A 21,144-nucleotide genomic window follows, 5' to 3' on the forward strand; every position below is an offset into this window, starting at 1 on the left:
TGGACTCATATTTTGAAGTTGAACTATGCATGCGATTCAATTTGACAATTTCTGAACTGAGTGGTTAGCATGTGGGTACTATCCATTTCCATACTAACATTGTAACATTCAAATATGTGACAGCATCATCAGAGTCTAATTCACCTTGGAGTGGAAAACCAGGTGAGACATGGTTTGATATTACGCACATTCTAGTATAGACTGTTTATTGGTAGACTGAGTGGTGAAATGTTGTTAGTCTTGTCTAGTCTTATTTCCTTATTAGTATATAATTCAAATGTATTTTTCAACTTAATTAGCTTATTTATGTCTGTCATCTTTGTCTTCCAGTAAACCGCCACCATGAGTACGGACGCGGAGATGGCCCAATATGGCAAGGCCGCCATTTACCTTCGTAAGCCTGAGAAGGAGAGGCTTGAAGCCCAGACGGCACCATTTGATGCCAAGAATGCCTGCTATGTGACTGATGTCAAGGAGTTGTACCTCAAGGGACTGGTTATTAAGAGGGACGGTGGCAAGTGCGATGTGAAAATCCTCAGCACTGAGGAGGTAAGGCTCTACTGTATGTTGGTTCAGTATGATGACCAATGGCTGCCATGTCCTTAAATTGCAGAGAATGAGGTTTAGTGGGTAAAGCCCATGTGGTAGTACAATACACAAACTATACTGTTACTATACTCACCACCCGACAAACACGACTAAATACCATGAAGCAAAACATCTTTTGAATAAAAGATGATTTTATACTGTTCAAATGTATTTATGTCCAGTAGAAACAGTGTTGGCTTGATCCATGTATCTGAATTGCAGGTTAAAACCTTCAAGGAAGATGATGTCTTCAACATGAACCCTCCTAAATTTGACAAGATTGAGGACATGGCCATGATGACCTACCTCAATGAAGCTTCTGTCCTGTATAACCTCAAAGAGCGTTATGCCGCATGGATGATCTACGTAAGAAAACTACATGTGAACTGTACACATTATCCACCTCAAGGAAAATGCAGATACTCTGATTTTTGAACTGTGACATACAACAATCTGTCGATTTCTTGTTTATCAATCAGCCCCATGGAGGTAAAAAAAATCATTACATACTGTAAACCATACTGCTAAATGCAAAAAAACCTAGTTTATTTTCACTTTGCAGACCTACTCTGGGCTCTTCTGTGCCACGGTGAACCCCTACAAGTGGCTCCCTGTGTATGACAGTGAAGTGGTCAACGCCTACAGAGGGAAGAAGCGTATGGAGGCTCCACCCCACATATTCTCTGTCTCTGACAACGCCTATCAGTTCATGTTGACAGGTATGGATGGATGGATGAGCAAATTGACTTATGGACAAACTGACTGACTTGTCTGGTGAAGTAAATTTGGCCAATAGTTGGATATATACAATAAATGGATGGATGGATAAACAGATAAAGTGATGGAAAAATTGCTGTATGGTTATGTGGATAAATGGGGAGGGTTATGCATTTTCCGTATACATAATTCATACTCTCCACTTCCAGATAGGGAGAACCAGTCAGTCCTGATCACGTAAGTTTAACATTTTAAATGTATGTAAATAAGACTATATTCAATAGTACTCCAAGGGTTTTTGTTGCAGTACATGGCCAGTTCTTTCTCACCAATTCTGTTGCAGCAATCCTGTTCAATTTTATCGCCTTTGGCGAAGTGTGCCTTCCTCCTTGACTTATTTTGTGTCAGTCATACTCAAGCTGGAGAAAAGCATAGGAGTTCAGACAAATATAGGGTGCCCTGTGTTTCTTATTTTAAATGTTACCAAGTGCAGCTACAACAATACATGTCTCATGAGTAAAACATTCACCAATACTACTTTAGATTTGAAATGGCTATGTAAACTAAAAACCATTTTCATCAACCAGTGGAGAATCCGGTGCTGGAAAGACTGTCAACACCAAGCGTGTCATCCAGTACTTTGCCACCATTGCTGTGTCTGGAGGTGAAAAGAAGAAAGAACAAACATCTGGCAAAATGCAGGCAAGTTCTAACATGCAGTAGTAAATTATAAGACTTTATCTGATATAGTGGGCTATGTAAAGTTTTGCCTTCGATCTTTTGGAGATCTGCTGTAGGAGAACCCCTGTTGTTATCCTTGTCAGTTGGCAATTACAGTAGGCCATGTTTTTCCTTGAAACTTTTAAATTACTGAAACTGAAACTGAAACACCTCAAAGTTGATGTTGCGGTTGGTGATTCATGTTCTTATTTCTGCATTGTATAAATGTTTAAAATAAATGTTTTAAGCTATCATAAAGGGAAACTTCCCAGGACTAGAGAAAATACATTCATTTTTGAAAGAAGGGAGTTACCAAACTAAAAGATCCAACTGGTTTGTCTCTCTTCAGGGTTCTCTTGAGGATCAGATCATTGCAGCTAACCCTCTACTGGAGGCCTACGGTAACGCCAAGACAGTGAGGAACGACAACTCGTCTCGCTTTGTAAGTTTGGAGGGACAAGGATAATTTCTTTCTATTGCACTATTTTTATTACATTAGATTCCTATTTTTATGAGCCGTAGCATACTGGGATACTTTTTCTTGATTTCCTCTATGCTCTACTTTAGGGTAAATTCATCAGGATTCACTTCCACACTACCGGCAAACTGGCTAGTGCTGACATTGAGACATGTGAGTTGGATTCCTTCCCTGTTCCATAAATGTTTTCTCTAAATGGATTGGGACTCTTATTTCTCCTATCTTAATTTCTCTTTGTCTGATTATATTTTATCATTTAAAACAAACAAGTTGCTGTTAGTGTCTACTAGAGATTCAGATGTCTCCACTTTGACCATATCTGACCTCTCTCTTTTCTTCTCACAGACCTGCTGGAGAAGTCCAGAGTGAGCTTCCAGCTTCCTGATGAGAGAGGCTACCACATATTCTACCAGATGATGACCAACCACAAACCTGAGCTGATTGGTGAGGCACAGAAGATTGCAAGGAATTGTCAACAGATATAAGACAAAATCCATGGTTTGCATGTTTGTGTATGCACATTTTACACAAACTCAGAAACTGGTTTTAAGAGATGTTTCTATTTTGGTTCTCCACAGAAATGACACTCATTACCACCAACCCCTATGACTTTCCCATGATCAGCCAGGGTCAGATCACTGTGGCCAGTATCGATGACAAGGTTGAGCTTGATGCCACTGATGTGAGTCTATGAAATAGTTAGAAAACCCATAAAATATTTGGCTATGGCTAGTGAGTATATGAGTCCTAAAAATTCATTGGAATAATCATGATACATCTTACTCCATTTTGCTTGGAGCTCCCATCCCTAAAGTAACCTGTTTAATAGATTGTATGTCGTCTGTTTGTCGTATTTGAACATTATCTTCATTTCCCCCTTCAGGATGCTATTGACATTTTGGGCTTCTCCAATGAAGAGAAAATGGGCATCTACAAGCTGACTGGTGCTGTCATGCACCACGGCAACATGAAATTCAAGCAGAAGCAGCGTGAGGAGCAGGCTGAGCCAGATGGCACAGATGGTGAGTCACAGTTACACTTCCTGTCAAAAGCATCTATTCAAATAGACTTTGTAATAGTTTGATGCTTGTTGTTTCTGTGTACTAATAGTTTGGAAAAGAGAGAAACAATGCCCACAACCCTTGTTGCCCTTTTCTTTCACCAGTTGCTGATAAAATAGCCTACCTTCTGGGTCTGAACTCAGCTGACATGTTGAAAGCCCTGTGCTACCCCAGAGTGAAGGTCGGAAATGAGTTTGTGACCAAGGGTCAGACAGTGCCTCAGGTAAGGGCTCTTTAAAACTAAGGCTTTTTTCAAACTTTTTCCAAACTGTCAACTCAGTACTGTTGTTCGTTACACAGGTGAACAACTCAGTGAGTGCTCTGGCCAAGTCCATTTATGAGAGGATGTTCTTGTGGATGGTCATCCGCATCAACCAGATGTTGGACACCAAGCAACCAAGGAACTTCTTTATTGGTGTGCTCGACATTGCCGGATTTGAGATCTTTGATGTGAGTTTGGAATTGCCATGGTCTGACCATTATGAAACAATACAATCCTTTTTAATGATTAAATGATAGAATACCAACAGAAAATGTAAACCCAACCTCAATTGTTGTATATTCACAGTTCAACAGCATGGAACAGCTGTGCATCAACTTCACCAATGAGAAACTGCAACAGTTCTTCAACCACCACATGTTCGTCCTGGAGCAAGAGGAGTACAAGAAGGAGGGCATCATCTGGGAGTTCATTGACTTTGGCATGGACTTGGCTGCCTGCATTGAGCTTATTGAAAAGGTGAAGAGTGTGGGAAAAGTTGAATATAATTGTATTGTATATAAATATAAATATACGTAAAATATTGTAATTGGAAGTGGATACTTAGTGCAGAGTCTTCCATATTAATATTTCGTTTTTTGTAAACATATATCTACTTGACGTGTTACTCTCTTAGCCAATGGGCATTTTCTCCATCCTTGAAGAGGAGTGCATGTTCCCCAAGGCTTCAGATACTACCTTCAAGAACAAGCTGTATGACCAGCATCTTGGTAAGACCAAGGCATTTGAGAAGCCTAAACCAACAAAGGGAAAGGCCGAGGCCCACTTCTCCCTGGTTCACTACGCTGGTACAGTGGACTACAACATCAATGGCTGGCTGGACAAGAACAAGGATCCCCTGAACGACTCTGTGGTTCAGCTGTACCAGAAATCTTCAGTCAAACTTATGTGTACCCTCTACGTTGCTCCCCCGCCTGAGGGTTAGTATATTTCTGTGCACACAATATTTAAGTATTATATTATTAATAAATAATGCTAACTTAAAAGTTAACTTTTTCTCTGCATTTGTAACTATTTAAAGACACTTCAAAGAAAGGTGGCAAGAAGAAGGGAGGTTCCATGCAGACTGTGTCTTCTCAGTTCAGAGTGAGTACTAAATGACTAAATTAAAAATTAAAAATTATATTTATAAATATTGAATAATTAAAATGAGCTATCATTAGATAGTCACTTCAATTCATTTATATAATTTGATCATTATCGTCCTTTGCAACAACCTTACAGGAGAACTTGGGCAAACTGATGACCAATTTGAGAAGCACCCACCCTCATTTTGTGCGTTGTCTGATCCCCAATGAGTCTAAGACTCCAGGTAAAACCTAACATATGGTAAAATGTCACTTTAAACAAAAGAAAACACTTCTAAACTGTGATATTTATTTCCCCAAAACAATTGTCCTCTCAAATCTCCTGATTTAAGGTCTGATGGAGAACTTCCTGGTTATCCACCAGCTGAGGTGTAATGGTGTGCTGGAGGGTATTAGGATCTGCAGAAAGGGCTTCCCCAGCAGAATCCTTTATGCTGACTTCAAGCAGAGGTACAGCACAGATATGCACACACACTTGGACACAAACATTACTTACACACAGACCAGAGCAGATACACATGTAAATTTAGAAATGGAAATATAGATTATAATACTTATGAGTGAACATAAATGTTTAATATGTAGTGTTCGAAAACAGACCAATGTTTGCCACTTCTCTACACAGATACAAAGTATTGAATGCCAGTGTCATCCCCGAAGGCCAGTTCATTGACAACAAGAAGGCTTCTGAGAAGCTGCTTGGGTCAATTGATGTGAACCATGAGGAGTACAAGTTTGGACACACCAAGGTAAGATTCCAGATACACTGGAATGTTTGAAATACTGTACGAGCAAAAACACTGACCCTACTCATGTTTCTCCAATTGTCATACCATGTGATAGTTTTGTTCATAACTACAGGCATTGAATATTGAAAGATCCATTTAACTTAAAGAAACTGCATTTAGGCTTAGGAAAATTTAAGATTTTCAAGATAATTGAACAGATTCTGAGTATCTTCAAAGACAGCTACATCGTTTGAAATTACGTGTCTATATGTGGTTGTTCTTTTTCAATGTTTTAGACACACAGTAGCATTTCTATATATGCATTGTAAGGAATTGTGCATGCGATCAGTGTGTATGTGATGTATTGTTAGGGTAGGTAGCTCTAATAAATTACCATAAAAGTTGTTTACAGCACACATTTTTTTGCCTTTGTTTACCTTGATTACTTCAACCATGTGTTTTACATTACTTTCTAATGTGTCTCAGGTGTTCTTCAAAGCTGGTCTGCTTGGTGTCCTTGAGGAGATGAGAGATGAAAAGCTTGCTATTCTGGTAACCATGACGCAAGCTCTTGCCCGTGGATACGTGATGAGGAAGGAGTTCACCAAGATGATGGAGAGGAGGTGAGATGATAAAAGGAAGAATATGGATTCAAGTATTTTCATTCAAATCTTGTGTTTAGGGAGTGACAAATATTGTTATACTATGAAACCATTGTTAAGATAATGATGTAAACTTTGGAATTTTGGAATGATGGAAATGATAGACTTTACATGTAGGAATGGGTTAGGGTTAGGGTGATGACTTTACATTGCATAATTTGTATTGAGCTAAACAATTACTGTGTCTATCTCTTATCATCAGAGAGTCTATCTACACCATCCAGTACAATGTCCGCTCATTCATGAATGTGAAACACTGGCCATGGATGAAGGTCTACTACAAGATCAAGCCTCTCCTGCAAAGTGCTGAGACAGAGAAGGAGCTGGCCAACATGAAAGAGGACTATGAGAAATGTAAAGTTGCTCTTGAAAAGGCTGAGGCTCGCAAAAAAGAGCTGGAGGAGAAGATGGTGTCCCTCCTGCAGGAGAAGAACGACCTGTCTCTTCAAGTAGCATCTGTAAGTGAAATACACATGCACACACCACACATCTATAATGTCATATACACATTGGCTTACCCACAAACTTTCTTCTCTCAGGAATCAGAAAATCTGAATGATGCTGAGGAGAGATGTGAGGGTCTGATCAAGAGCAAGATCCAGCTGGAGGCCAAACTCAAAGAGACAACAGAAAGACTGGAGGATGAAGAGGAGATTAATGCTGAGCTGACAGCCAAGAAGAGGAAGCTGGAGGATGAGTGCTCTGAACTGAAGAAGGACATTGATGATCTGGAGCTTACCCTGGCCAAAGTGGAGAAGGAGAAGCATGCCACAGAGAACAAGGTATCAACATCTCACAAATATCCAAGCAGTAGATCAAAAACACTCCCTTGAACTAACTGTGATTTATGAAACCAACTTGGATGTCTCATACAGGTTAAAAACCTGACTGAAGAGATGGCATCTCAAGATGAGAGTGTTGCCAAGCTGACAAAGGAGAAGAAAGCCCTGCAAGAGGCCCACCAGCAGACACTGGATGACCTGCAGGCAGAGGAGGACAAAGTCAACACTCTGACCAAGGCCAAGACCAAGCTGGAACAGCAAGTTGATGACGTGAGTAAAATCATGTTTTCGTGCACAATTTGGGGTTTTATACAACTTTGCCTCTATTGGTATTTAATTTGATCTCATATAAAAAATTGGTTTCAGGGACTCAGAAAGACAACTGACTAATATAACGTGTTATGAATAAATAGCTTTTAATATCAAAGCTTAAGTATGAGAAATGTGTTTTGTCCTCCAGCTTGAGGGTTCTCTGGAGCAAGAGAAGAAGCTCCGTATGGACCTTGAGAGAGGCAAGAGAAAGCTGGAGGGAGACCTGAAACTGGCCCAGGAGTCCATCATGGACCTGGAGAACGACAAGCAGCAGTCTGATGAAAAAATCAAGAAGTAAGTTAGATGATCAGAAACATGAAAAAGAATACATATTTAAAAAAACTTAGGATTCAAAACGTACCTGCTGTATTATTCTGAAGCATATGGGTAAAGATGAGTTAGTAGTCTCCCATCAAAATAACACAAAGATTAAACGTAATTCCTTTGTGCTTTGTAGGAAGGACTTTGAGACCAGCCAGCTCCTCAGCAAGATTGAGGATGAGCAGTCTCTGGGTGCCCAGCTGCAGAAGAAGATCAAGGAGCTCCAGGTACGCTTGTAGTTAATAAACAAGGAACATTTCCTGTTTTTGCCTTGGTGATATTGGAATTGCTTGTGGCTCAAATGTACCTTGTTTATTAAGTTATTCTCCTCTCATATGTGGGCCAGAATTTTAAGACTTTAATTCTAAATAATATTTGTGTCTATTGTAGGCTCGTATTGAGGAGCTGGAAGAGGAGATTGAGGCTGAGCGTGCTGCTAGGGCCAAGGTGGAGAAGCAGAGGGCTGATCTGTCCAGGGAACTTGAGGAGATCAGTGAGAGGCTGGAGGAGGCTGGAGGCGCCACAGCTGCTCAGATTGAGATGAACAAGAAGCGAGAGGCTGAGTTCCAGAAGCTGAGACGTGACCTGGAGGAGTCCACCCTGCAGCATGAGGCCACAGCCTCAGCCCTGAGGAAAAAGCAGGCTGACAGTGTGGCAGAGCTGGGAGAGCAGATCGACAACCTGCAGCGAGTCAAACAGAAGCTGGAGAAAGAAAAGAGTGAATTCAAGATGGAGATTGACGACCTTTCCTCCAACATGGAGGCGGTTGCCAAGGCTAAGGTCAGTGATGACAAGTAATAATCACATAATCAGACCAAATATGGTGGGTTTCCAAGATTAGGGTCTCAGGATCAGGATCTGAAATATTACCTCTAGTTAACCTCCCAAGTTTTATGTTACTATTGATAACATTATATTGACTACTATCCTTGTGAGCATTTTGTGTTTGTCATGCATACATAAGAGACAGTAAACAAATTCCATTTGCTGATGCATTTTCCAAATTATGGTTTGGGTTTGTGAAGTAAAGACAAATAACCCAAATATACATTGTCTGCATTTAGCTGGTTATGAATCAGGAAACAGTGTCTGTAAAACATGATGTTTGTTCCGCAGGGCAATCTGGAGAAGATGTGTCGTACCCTTGAGGACCAGCTCAGTGAGATCAAGACCAAGAACGATGAGAATGTGCGCCAGGTCAACAAAATCGGTGGACAGAGAGCCAGACTCCTCACTGAGAATGGTAAATTCAGTCAAGAAGAAAGCAACATTGAATGACTTCCAATTACTGTGTATTGATTAAAGTTATAAGATACAGTACCAGTTGAAGATTGGACTTTGATGAACGACTAGCTGATGCTCCACACAATCCAACAAAGTTGACGGGATACTCTTAATGAAAGAATAATAATAATTATGATTATTATATTAAAATTAAAATCCCCACAGGTGAATTTGGTCGCCAGCTGGAGGAGAAGGAGGCCCTGGTGTCCCAGTTGACCAGAGGAAAGCAGGCCTACACCCAGCAGATTGAGGAGCTCAAGAGGCATGTTGAGGAGGAGGTCAAGGTAATCCTCAAACCTGAAGAATAAAATGTAACGTGGATTAACGTAGCTAAAAAGCACTTTTAAGGCATAGTTCTCATTGATCAAGTCGATTCAGCTGCCCCTTTTTATTTCCCTTTAAGGCTAAGAACGCCCTGGCCCATGGTGTCCAGTCTGCCCGCCACGACTGTGACCTGCTGAGGGAGCAGTTTGAGGAGGAGCAGGAGGCCAAGGCAGAGCTGCAGCGCGGCATGTCCAAGGCTAACTCTGAGGTGGCTCAGTGGAGGACCAAGTATGAAACTGATGCCATCCAGAGGACAGAGGAGCTGGAGGAGGCCAAGTAAGTCTGTGGAAGTCCCCTACCTTCATGGAAGTCTCCCCTCAAATACTGACAATACTGTCAGTATTTGGTATATAGTATATATTGCAAGCCAGTATTGTCAAATACTGCAAGGACATCTTTACAATACTGCTCTTGTACCTAACAGAAAGAAGCTGGCTCAGCGTCTCCAGGATGCTGAGGAAACCATCGAGGCCACCAACTCCAAGTGTGCCTCTCTGGAGAAGACCAAGCAGAGGCTGCAGGGAGAGGTGGAGGACCTCATGATTGATGTTGAGAGAGCCAATGCCCTGGCTGCCAACCTGGATAAGAAGCAGAGGAACTTTGACAAGGTGAAAATTGGAAAAATACCAGAATCTGCAACTGTTTGCTCAAAACTGTCTTACTACACCTCATGGTTTTTTAGCCCTTTTTTAGCCATTTGTAATTCAACTGTTAAAGGCTGCTTTGGTGTGTGCTTCCTCCTAGGTTCTTGCAGAATGGAAGCAAAAGTTTGAGGAGGGCCAGGCTGAGCTGGAGGGAGCTCAGAAGGAGGCTCGTTCTCTCAGCACAGAGCTCTTCAAGATGAAGAACTCCTATGAGGAGGCTCTTGACCATCTGGAGACTCTGAAGAGAGAGAACAAGAACTTGCAACGTGAGATAAATGTTCTGTGTGCTGGTTTTCCCCACCTCAAGTACATCTGATTAATAAAAAAAAAAAATCTAACTATGTTTCTTTTTCAAATCACAGAGGAGATCTCTGACCTGACCGAGCAGATCGGAGAGACTGGCAAGAGCATCCATGAGCTGGAGAAGGCCAAGAAGACAGTGGAGACAGAGAAGTCTGAGATCCAGACGGCTCTGGAGGAGGCTGAGGTACAAACTCTCCACAATTGGAAATAATAAACACTTTTAAGATTACTATAACTGAGATTAAATTTGCAAAAACTTTCATTTATTCAGGGAACTCTGGAGCATGAGGAATCGAAGATTCTGCGTGTGCAGCTGGAGCTGAACCAGATCAAGGGTGAGGTGGACAGAAAGCTGGCAGAGAAGGATGAGGAGATGGAGCAGATCAAGAGGAACAGCCAGAGAGTTCTGGACTCCATGCAGAGCACCCTGGACTCTGAGGTCCGCAGCAGGAATGACGCCCTAAGGATAAAGAAGAAGATGGAGGGAGACCTGAATGAGATGGAGATCCAGCTGAGCCATGCTAACCGCCAGGCTGCTGAGTCCCAGAAGCAGCTGAGGAACGTTCAGGCACAGCTCAAGGTACTGTGAATGTTACCAATATATACAAACAGTATATAAACTATATCTATGCAAAATTGTTTTGGGGGATTTTGAATGGAACCAAACCCAACAAAGCTACATCTGAATCCATAATGTTCTAAATAATATATGTTCCAATAACCAATCTACACACTTTTATAGGTTTTATACACTGGTATAGAAAACATACTTTGAACATGGTCTTGCCACAGGATGCCCAGTTGCACCTGGATGATGCCGTCCGTGCCTCAGAGGACATGAAGGAACAGGCTGCCATGGTGGAACGTAGAAATGGTCTGATGTTGGCTGAGATTGAGGAGCTGAGAGTGGGTCTGGAGCAGTCAGAGAGAGGCCGCAAAGTGGCGGAGCAGGAGCTGGTGGACGCCAGCGAGAGAGTGGGACTGCTGCATTCCCAGGTGCAGACAATAACATACACACATACACACACACACACACACACATATACACAGCTAAGAAAAACTCACTGTGAATGTTGTCTCCTAACAGAACACCAGTCTGTTGAACACCAAGAAGAAGCTTGAGGCTGACTTGGTTCAGGTGCAGGGAGAGGTGGAAGACATTGTCCAGGAGGCCAGGAACGCTGAGGAGAAGGCCAAGAAGGCCATCACTGATGTGAGTGTGGATAACTTGAATCCATCTGTGTGCTCCCACTGTTCTACTACCACTGTTCTACTACCACTGCCACTTCCCCACTGTTCTAAAATGTATTGTTCTACTAAAACAATTTAAAAGTAATGCCAGCATACAGTAGTTAGAATCTGTGTACAATAACATACTGTAACTAACATGTATGTTAAACAGGAACTACCTTCCACCCCTATTTGTATACTAGTTATATAGAGATGGTATTACCTTTTGCCCTCACAAAATGTCAATGAACAGCCATCATAGCTACTAAATGCAGCTCACCTAGCTTTACTTCATCTCCTCATGTCTGATCTGTTCTGTGGTGTATTATTTTACTGTTGCAGGCGGCCATGATGGCAGAAGAGCTGAAGAAGGAGCAGGACACCAGCTCTCACCTTGAGAGGATGAAGAAGAATCTTGAAGTGACAGTCAAGGACCTGCAGCACCGTCTGGATGAGGCAGAGAACCTAGCCATGAAGGGTGGCAAGAAGCAGCTCCAGAAACTGGAGTCCAGGGTGAGTTGATAGTCTCTGAATTACCTCAAATGCTTTTTTTGAGGTAAAATACAGTATTTTGTATGCAATGTGATAGATTAGAATAATAAGTGTGTCTTCACTGTAAACCCCAATAAAACCCTTTTGTCTATGACTTCATGAGTGGTAGATTCCACAGGTTCACTCATGACCTCCTGTTCTCAATGCAGGTGCGTGAGCTGGAGACTGAAGTTGATGCTGAACAGAGGAGAGGTGTAGATGCAATCAAGGGAGTCCGCAAGTATGAGCGCAGAGTCAAGGAGCTGACATACCAGGTAACAACAGTCATAAACAGCATATCGTGATACAACAGTTTATGTTGATACAAATTATTTTAATTGACCTCATCATCTGCTTCAGACTGAGGAGGATAAGAAGAATGTAACCAGACTTCAGGACCTGGTGGATAAGCTGCAGCTTAAAGTGAAGGCTTACAAAAGACAGGCTGAGGAGGCGGTAAGTCATACATTAATTAATATAAATGTTACATTACAGAATTATACTTTACAAAGGAAAATATTAATTAACCTAATCATGATTTTTTAAATGTGATGGCCATCCTGCTATTCTTCAAACCTGCCCTCAATGTCTTCCAGGAGGAGCAGGCCAACTCCCACATGTCCAAATTCAGGAAGGTTCAGCATGAGCTGGAGGAGGCTGAGGAGCGTGCTGACATCGCTGAGTCTCAGGTCAACAAGCTCAGAGCAAAGAGTCGTGACTCTGGAAAGGTAAAGAGAGGCTGCTGACTTATACTACTGGAATCATATTAACACAATTTCAATCACAGTTTACTAAAGGTGTGGTAATTTTCAATACTGCAGCACCCATAACCACTAAGTTGCAGCCGACAAGTATGTGCATTCATCCTTCAGGTGTAATTTGTCAGCTCTGAGCTCTGTTTTATGACATCCTATTCTCACACCATTTAGATTTTTACATACACGTAAAAATCGTACTTAATATATATATATGTTTTTTTTTTCCAAAACCAGGGTTTAGTAATAGTAAGTCAATTGAAGGTACCCCTAACTCTTCACTCAGTTTACAGATTGGACATTTGATAACATATTACTTAAATGGGTCAATTAGACCTCCAATATATTTAATTTAGAAAAAAGTCCATTGCCCACATTTTGTGAAAATGGGATGAGTAACAATCCTTCATTCTCTCTTCCCTTCTATCAGGCAAAGGAAGCTGAATAGAAGTGACAAGAACCTGCACCAAAACATTGCTATGTTTCATAAAATATGAATTGAATGGTGATATTTTGAACATGGTTTGAAATAAAGTACGTAGGCCTACGCTATTTCATGACTTTTTAATTTGTAGCATTATATACACAATCAAAACTTTTAAGATACAGTTAAGATATAAGACAATACATTAAATGATCAAAGAAAATAAGTAAATTATAATCCATACAGATTTGTTCTTGAAAATATCAAAATGTATAAAAAATATAATAAATGTACTAGTGAGATAACAATAGAAAGTGCATAAAACAACACGATCTTTAGAATGACTGTCAAAGTGCAACATCAAACAAGTATGCTTAATGTCTAATCTCAACAAAGTACTGAACTCTTCACCTACATTTTAATAAGAAGTTGAACATTATAGAGCACCACCTCCTGGCACTAAAGTGGAATGCTGATCCCTCAGGTTTCTTGATGCATTATGATTCCATTTCATTATGTCCATAAACAAATAACTAACTAAATATATTTGTATTAGACTTCTATAAAATTATCATAATACTTTTGATTTATAGGCACCTTTCAATGCATACAACATAGGAATCAAATCCGAAACACAAACACAATAGAAATCAAACATGCAGATCAAAGAATACAATCATTAAAAGCTATTCTAAACAGATAACTTTTAATCTGAATCTGAATACAACTGGTGGATATACAATGGTAAAGAGTATAATTTAAATACTAAAATAATAAATTAGGATCAGACAATAAGTGCACAGAAGATGATCTTAAAGAATGTGGGGGAATATATACTATATAACTATCAGTAATCCATAGATATGCTATTAGTAAGTGCACTAACACCATCTTAGATGAGAAATCAGCAAACATAAAAATGATGTCATATAAAGACAAATGAAGCATGTGTCTACTGCTTTTGTACACCTATTTCGGTTCAACTCCCTCCCCTTGGAGTACTTCTCTATGTGTGACATGTCGTCAGGTTTTTGTACAGTGTGTCTGGGCTTCCTGTCACTGTGGGCCTCACAGCACAGTAGTACAGAGCAGAGTCTGTCACTTTAGCAGAGGAGATGCTTAGATCCAGCCTTTTTCCCCCGTCATTCAGATTAGCAGATAGTCGATTGTTTAGTGTGCTAATTTTATTACTGGAGTCAAATTTTGTGATGGAGACAAGAAATTCTGGTGGTTTTTTAGTTTCTTGTCGATACAAAAAGAAATAATCATTAGCATCCGCAGTTTTTGAGTAGCTGTAGGACAGAGTAACAGCTTCCCCCTCTACACTGGTAACTTCATTCTTCACTGAAGTGAGCTCTTGACAAAGGAGACCTATAAAGACAAAATCCTTAAATGTGAAAATCCTTTTTTTATGTCAACATTTCCCATTTTATCCAAATATCAATCATTAATTTACCTACCAGAGAGTATGTTAAAGAAAAACAAAAAGTACAGTAACATTGTTTGAAAATTGTATGGACACTGTAGCAAAAAAACACACAAAACATTTGCTATGGTATGACAGCTTGTGATACAAACTCTAAAATTATTCTCTTTTTTGTACATATCCTCACATAACCTGTATTGTACCTCCCCTTAAGATTGTCCCCTCCCCAGTTTTGTTATGTAGATAATGATGGTGAAGGGAACAGTACTGTAGAAGTTTTGCTCATGCTTCAGTCACTCTGACACCTTCTAGTCAGGTTTTTGTACAGTGTGTCTTTGTTTCCTGTCACTGTGGGCCTCACAGCACAGTAGTACAGAGCAGAGTCTGTCACTTCAGCAGAAGAGATGATCAGGTCCAGACGGTCTTTCCCTCCGTTCAGGTTAGCAGATAGTCGATGGTTTTGTGGATCAGCTTTATTTAGGTTTTGAAGACCATAGAGGTGTATGAGAAACTGGGGCGCTCCAGTTTCTTGTCGATACCAATATAAATCATCTGCAGCTGTAGCAGTTTTGGAGTAGCTGCAGGTCAAAATAACAGTGTCACCTTCTGCACTGTTCACTTCATTCTTGACTGGAGTGAGGTCTTGACAAATGACGCCTGCAAATACAAAGTACTTACATGTGAACATGTTTTATTAATGTAAGCATCTACCAATTCTATAAGTATGACAGTAATTCAAAACATTACCTACCAGATAGTATTTTATTGAACAACACCAAGTATAGTAACATAATTTTAACAAGAAACACTACATATAGGGCACTCAAAAAAATATGCTCTTCTTAGACGGAACAGACAATAACAGGTAATTCACAAGACTCTTCTTTTGTGAGTATTCATGCACACATAACTTGTATAGTAGCTCCTCGAACATTAGCCCCTCCCCTTTGCTGTTATTAAGGAAGCACACTTCAGACTTCACTGAAATAAGGTACTGACAAACTGCAAATATATAGACACTTTTTAAGTGTTCAATGTCTGATTACTTAGAGTTCACTCCTTCTAATCTTCAAATAATCGATCTCTCTATCTATCCATCTATCTATTGATCTTATGTATTTGACACAGTATCAAATTATTATTAAGTTACATTATTTGTGTAAGTATTGTTTGAGTGTGACTCATCACAGAATATCATATAAATGAGAAATTAGAAGATACAAGTATTGCTCAAAGAGTCAACAGTTATGGATGGTACATGTACTGTTAGTACACAATGTATTTGGTTACTTGAGAAGATTACTCCACAACATTCATAATAAAGTACTAGGTACAAGGCTTCCAGGATCAGTGTATTATGTCTCTCAACTGAAACATTGCTTCTAAGGGTTTACTTGAGGTTTTTGTACGGTGAGTCTATATTTCCTGTCATTGTGGGCGTCATTGCACAGTAGTACAGAGCAGAGTCTGTCACTTCAGCAACTGAAATCTCCAGCTGCACAAGCTTGTCTTTCTTGTGAATGTAAGATGACAGACGAGGAAATGGTGTGATAGCGTTAATTATGGACCCCTCTTCTGTGATGGAGAGGAGGAATTCTGGTTTACGTTTTGGATACTGGCGATACCACTGTATATTGTAAATGGTGCCATCATAATTGCAGGTTAGATTGACATTACTTTCCTCCACAATTTGCTCCTGCGTTTTCTTTGGTTTTATTGAATCCCCGTTAACAGATTCTGCAAAAAGTAGTATTGGTTAAATAAAAAAGTATTCCACATTTTGTAGATTGTATGGAATAATATGCACATGTTAGTATTCACTTTTATTAAAATGTTTTATGCATAGCATTTTGCAAAAACAAATAAATGATTAACGCATTTAACAACTCACCTAATAAAACTAAAAATATGACAGATGAGTGGAGCATCATCTTGACAAAAGGACCAACTGAAAGAACAGAGAAATGAATTCCACTATTACAGAAACAGCTGCCACCTGAACATCTTTATGTAGTTCCACAGCCCCTCCTTCTGACAATGAAGTAGATTCCAACTGTGTACTGTAATAAGTTACAGTCAGCATGTCTGATAGAAAACAAAACCAATGATGTCACTTTGATGTCAGTCGTGAAAAACTGAATCCAATAAAGAGAGATGTTTTCCTTTAATGAGAGACAGAGGCAGATGTGCAGGCGGAAACACTGATCTCTATCAATAAATGTGCTGTTTGTGTGAAGACTGACGCCACAGTATTGTTCCTTCTCCATCTAAATCAGATGGCCTACTACTAAAAGGAAATATGTGGTTGGTACGTTCATTTTACTCTCAGGTCTGGAACTTAATTATGATGAGTTGATTATGACAGTCAGAAATGTATGTTCTTGTATTTTAATAATACATCTTTAAACAACTTCGGTCCTTCAGTTTGTCCATCAGGTTTTTTTACAGTGGGAGTTCGCTGCCTGTCACTGTGGGCAATGCACAGTACAACATAACAGACTGTTATTTTCACAGTAGAGAGATTTTTGGTGCCAGATTAAAACAACTGTCATTACCGCTGAATGTAGAGAGTGTCATGGGGGTGCACAGTAGTTGCATGTACAGTAGCTACATAGTGAGTGAAACTCCAATTTTGTCCTACCAGGACCATGCCATTCATCATTTGATTAAACATGTTGATTTTAAATGTTAAAAGTTTATAAAATAATCCAAGCTCCATGAGGAAAATGTTGGTGTTGATGTAAGGTACCTTTTCTCAAGTTGAATCGTTACTTTTGTCATTGCTCTTTTGAAGAGAATCATCACATTCTTATAGCTCCTCCTGCAGACACAATAAAGAAGCAGTGTATCAATCTTCCCACCCTCCAGGTTTGCTAACATTTCAGCTTTTATGAAACAATTTATGAATTATACTGTATCATTTTATGGATAGTCATTTACTGATTAAATTAACCGGAACCCAACCCAGTGCTGTAACAATTGGGGACAGTAATTCCTTCTCTAGATTTCAGGATTTTTAATGGACCTTGTATTGCCCAGGCAAAACTTTCACATTTACAGCATCTAATTTGAATCTGGAAGAGTGGCCACTTGATTTAAGTCCTATTCAATGCCTTAAAATGTGGAGGCGTCCAGAGCAGACATGGGAGGAGCCTAGAAGGTTTAACTCAAGTGTTTAACTTAAGTTTAACTTCAGTGAATGTCTTACCATCATCAGACAGCAGCTGCTCCGTTGTCATGGTTATAACCAACCCATCTATCAACTCAAAAGGTGATTCTATACTTAAACTTGAAAAATGAAGAGGTTCTAAAAGTTTTTTCTCTGTATCATGACCATATCTTCTTCTTCTTTTTCTTAAGGCACGTTTTCATAGCTGGTCTCACACAAAGTAATAACTCACACAACATAGCTAAAAACAACTTCATTTTAAGAGTCTATATAAGGCGTTTTACAGGCTGTCACTGATACAGCTCAAATAGCAATGGAAGTAGTATATATATTTAAATGAAGGGTTATAAATTGAGTCCTCTATGTCATCCGGGTTAGCGGCTGGCTGTTTTGCAGCTAAGACATATGTAGTGGTGTGAAAGCTCAGTTATTTGACCCTATACGTGCACTTGCCCCCCGCCCCTATGTGTACCCCCTCCATCCTCACAATTCCGACATTGGTGCGGAAGTAGATGTACCACTGACACATTTGCCCTTGAACATTTCACATCCCAAATTAGACTTTAACTCAGGGGATCTTTTTTATAACCCAAGTCCAGTTACCAAATAAAATGCTGATGCATCAGGCAGGCAGACTGATTACATTGTAATTTTATACCGCTAAAACCATTTCTGGACCTGGAATTGTAAATAGGTGCACACTGTGGAGCTTATTTTTCTTTTTTCAGGAAAAATGTGAGTCAGCTCTGAATACATTTTAAATAATACAATAACTATCATAGATAAAATATAAACAATATATTTCCAGAACTTGACTGAAAACGAAATGTTGAAAGATGGGAGTTACGATAAGGACCAACTGGTTTGTCTCCCTTTAGGGTTCTCTTGAGGATCAGATCATTGCTCATCATCAAACATTAAGCAAATACAACTGTGTAACTGTGTATACAACTGTATGCTTTTAGTTTGACCATTCCTTCACAATGACACAAAACCTCTGACTTTGTGCTTCGTAGGAAGGACTTTGAGACCAGCCAGCTCCTGAGCAAGATTGAGGATGAGAAGTCTCTGGGTGCCCAGCTGCAGAAGAAGATCAAGGAGCTCCAGGTGCATTGTAGTTACTAGACCCCAGACAAGTAATTTTTCCTGTTTTGTCCTCGATTAAATTTGACTGGCTTGTATTTAGTATGCTTAGGAAACATGGTCGGCATAGAACAGCATAGGAATGCCGAGGGGTGTGTCACATAGCAGTGAATGATCCTTAACATTTCAAACAGCGTTTGGCATCTTGTGATAATCTGGTGCTCTGCATTGCAACTGCCGCATACCAGGTGTTATACTTATCACACAGTATATCTTAGCAGTACAGCCGTTCCCATTGTTGCTCAATAAGTAAGTCGCTCTGGATAAGAGTGTCTGCTAAATGTAAAATGTCAATAGCCACCCCCAAACCCGGTCTTACTCATTCTGTAGCTTTGACACTGTTTTTAATGCGATTTTGTCAGTAATCATGAAGAGGCCCTGGAGCAAGAAGGGAAATTGGAGGAGTCTGGAGTGCAGCCATAGCAACCCACTGTTGGATAGTCTTTTAACCTTTTATGTTCTGGGAGTTGGTTTACTGTGGAGGATCATCTGACAGACGGTTTTCTATGGCACAGTTTGTATGTGCATGTGCTGTGGTGGCAATTATAGGAACAACTATGAATAGAGTCATGAGAGATGAGAAAGGCCATTGGTGGAGGAAAAAAGACAGTCAAAACAATACCTAATATGGAATGTGTTATTCCATCAATATTATACATGACTTGTCAGATGAAGAGGATGTAGAAACTGTAGAGACAGACACACATTCATAGTTTACCAGAAACATCACCATCCTTGAACTGTAAAGGTTCATTTCCATAGCACATAATTTAGCCACTTAGATGTGGTTTTCATTTCTTTAAGAAGAAATCTGAACTGGTTCTAAACAATGACTGTATGACAGTAAAAAATAGTTCCAGGTTATCTAACATGAAAGACAGTAAATTGTTGCATTTTATTGATGAGGTTCCTCACGTTTAAACCCTTTTAGACACCTATTTGGATTTGTTGCTCTTTGTGTTGCACTATACTATTTGTATTAGACAGACCAAACATACATGGCAACTTTAATAATACTGCTAGGGCTTCCCCCCAGCAGTTATTGCACACGTAGCAGTACATTAAGCTGTGTCCGGAAAAGTGCCACACTTGGTTCAATGAATTCCTGGTACCATTTAGTCATTTTTATTACCAGCATATCATTCATTACCATGAATGATATGCTGTAGAGGAGCCAAGGGCAGAATTGGAGACATCTGGAGATCAGCCAGTCAAATGAACTGTTGACTGTAAACTGTCTCTGATTATGGGAATCGGCCTGCTGTGAGGCCTCCACTCACGATATTTCCACATGTATTTATAGCTCATCTTGAGTGAACATGTGTCTGTGTGAATTTGTAGTTGCAGACTTTTCAGTAAGAGCTATTATTTACGTACAAAAAAAAGACTAACTGTAGAATGACAATTACATTTGTAGCAATACACAATTCTGTCAGAGAAAGATGGTGTAACCATGGTATACATACTGTAGATGGTGCTTGACTACATAGCACATTCAGCTTTTACTCATCATTAAAAGTATAACCATAAACTGATAATAGCTGTTAGCAATCAAGGCAACATTTTATATGAAGGTGCTTGTAATAAACATAAGTTAATGGGTAAAAAAGCCCTTATAAGATGTTTATTAATATTTTGTGTTATTAAGACCATAAATGTGTCAGTTAACATTTATATAGTTAAATGTAAAGACATTTATAAGCACTAATTAGAAACGCATTCAGTATTATGTATTATTCGAGCATGGCAGGGTATTGCCCTTGCATTTCATTTCTGAGGAATCTAAGCTGAGTTTTACTGCTGAAACAAAAAAATTTTTTTTAACATTTTAAATAGGTAAAAGAAATATAACAATTTCAGAAGTAATTTTTGGCCAGGTGCATCCTGAAGTTATGGTTTCTGCCCAGAATTTTACTTTTGTCACTGGTATCAACATTTGTGATTGTTGTACTACAGTTTGGCACATTGTTACTGTATCTGTGCCGGTCACGTAAAATAGAAAATAATAATAATCCAAAACTAAAATCCAGTAACAAGTCATGTAGTTGTGGAAGAAATGGGACAGAACTTTTCTTCATGATGATAAGCATACATACTTTATTTTTTACATTTTCTGTTCAAAACACCACTATATGTGATCATATTGTATACAAGTATACAATGTTTTGGTATGT

At 39.5% G+C, this 21,144-nt stretch overlaps 2 protein-coding genes across 2 annotated transcripts; one reads left to right on the top strand and one right to left on the bottom strand.

Moving 5' to 3' along the window:
* The first annotated feature begins 342 nt into the window (after positions 1 to 342).
* Positions 343 to 12,799, top strand: LOC134036551 (myosin heavy chain, fast skeletal muscle-like). The gene is made up of 38 exons (XM_062481547.1): positions 343 to 549; positions 811 to 954; positions 1,151 to 1,307; positions 1,515 to 1,542; positions 1,893 to 2,007; positions 2,375 to 2,467; positions 2,593 to 2,656; positions 2,849 to 2,947; positions 3,082 to 3,185; positions 3,387 to 3,525; positions 3,669 to 3,787; positions 3,865 to 4,014; positions 4,133 to 4,303; positions 4,461 to 4,764; positions 4,866 to 4,930; positions 5,069 to 5,156; positions 5,265 to 5,382; positions 5,558 to 5,681; positions 6,147 to 6,283; positions 6,525 to 6,780; positions 6,862 to 7,104; positions 7,198 to 7,374; positions 7,565 to 7,710; positions 7,874 to 7,964; positions 8,128 to 8,517; positions 8,854 to 8,980; positions 9,187 to 9,305; positions 9,425 to 9,621; positions 9,770 to 9,953; positions 10,090 to 10,255; positions 10,352 to 10,476; positions 10,564 to 10,872; positions 11,085 to 11,288; positions 11,380 to 11,505; positions 11,865 to 12,035; positions 12,224 to 12,328; positions 12,414 to 12,509; positions 12,650 to 12,799. The coding sequence occupies exons 1-38, from the start codon at positions 343 to 345 to the stop codon at positions 12,797 to 12,799; spliced, it is 5,808 nt and encodes a 1,935-aa protein (XP_062337531.1).
* Positions 12,800 to 14,470: 1,671 nt separating this feature from the next.
* LOC134036553 (uncharacterized) lies at positions 14,471 to 16,687 on the bottom strand. Its single transcript, XM_062481550.1, has 4 exons — positions 16,550 to 16,687; positions 16,051 to 16,395; positions 14,693 to 15,315; positions 14,471 to 14,603 (listed from the first exon to the last, which is right to left on the bottom strand). The coding sequence occupies exons 1-3, from the start codon at positions 16,587 to 16,589 to the stop codon at positions 14,948 to 14,950; spliced, it is 753 nt and encodes a 250-aa protein (XP_062337534.1). The 5' UTR covers positions 16,590 to 16,687; the 3' UTR covers positions 14,471 to 14,603; positions 14,693 to 14,947.
* Between the last annotated feature and the right edge of the window lie 4,457 nt (positions 16,688 to 21,144).

Source organism: Osmerus eperlanus, chromosome 16 (genome assembly GCF_963692335.1).
Source record: "Osmerus eperlanus chromosome 16, fOsmEpe2.1, whole genome shotgun sequence".
Classification (NCBI taxonomy): domain Eukaryota; kingdom Metazoa; phylum Chordata; class Actinopteri; order Osmeriformes; family Osmeridae; genus Osmerus; species Osmerus eperlanus.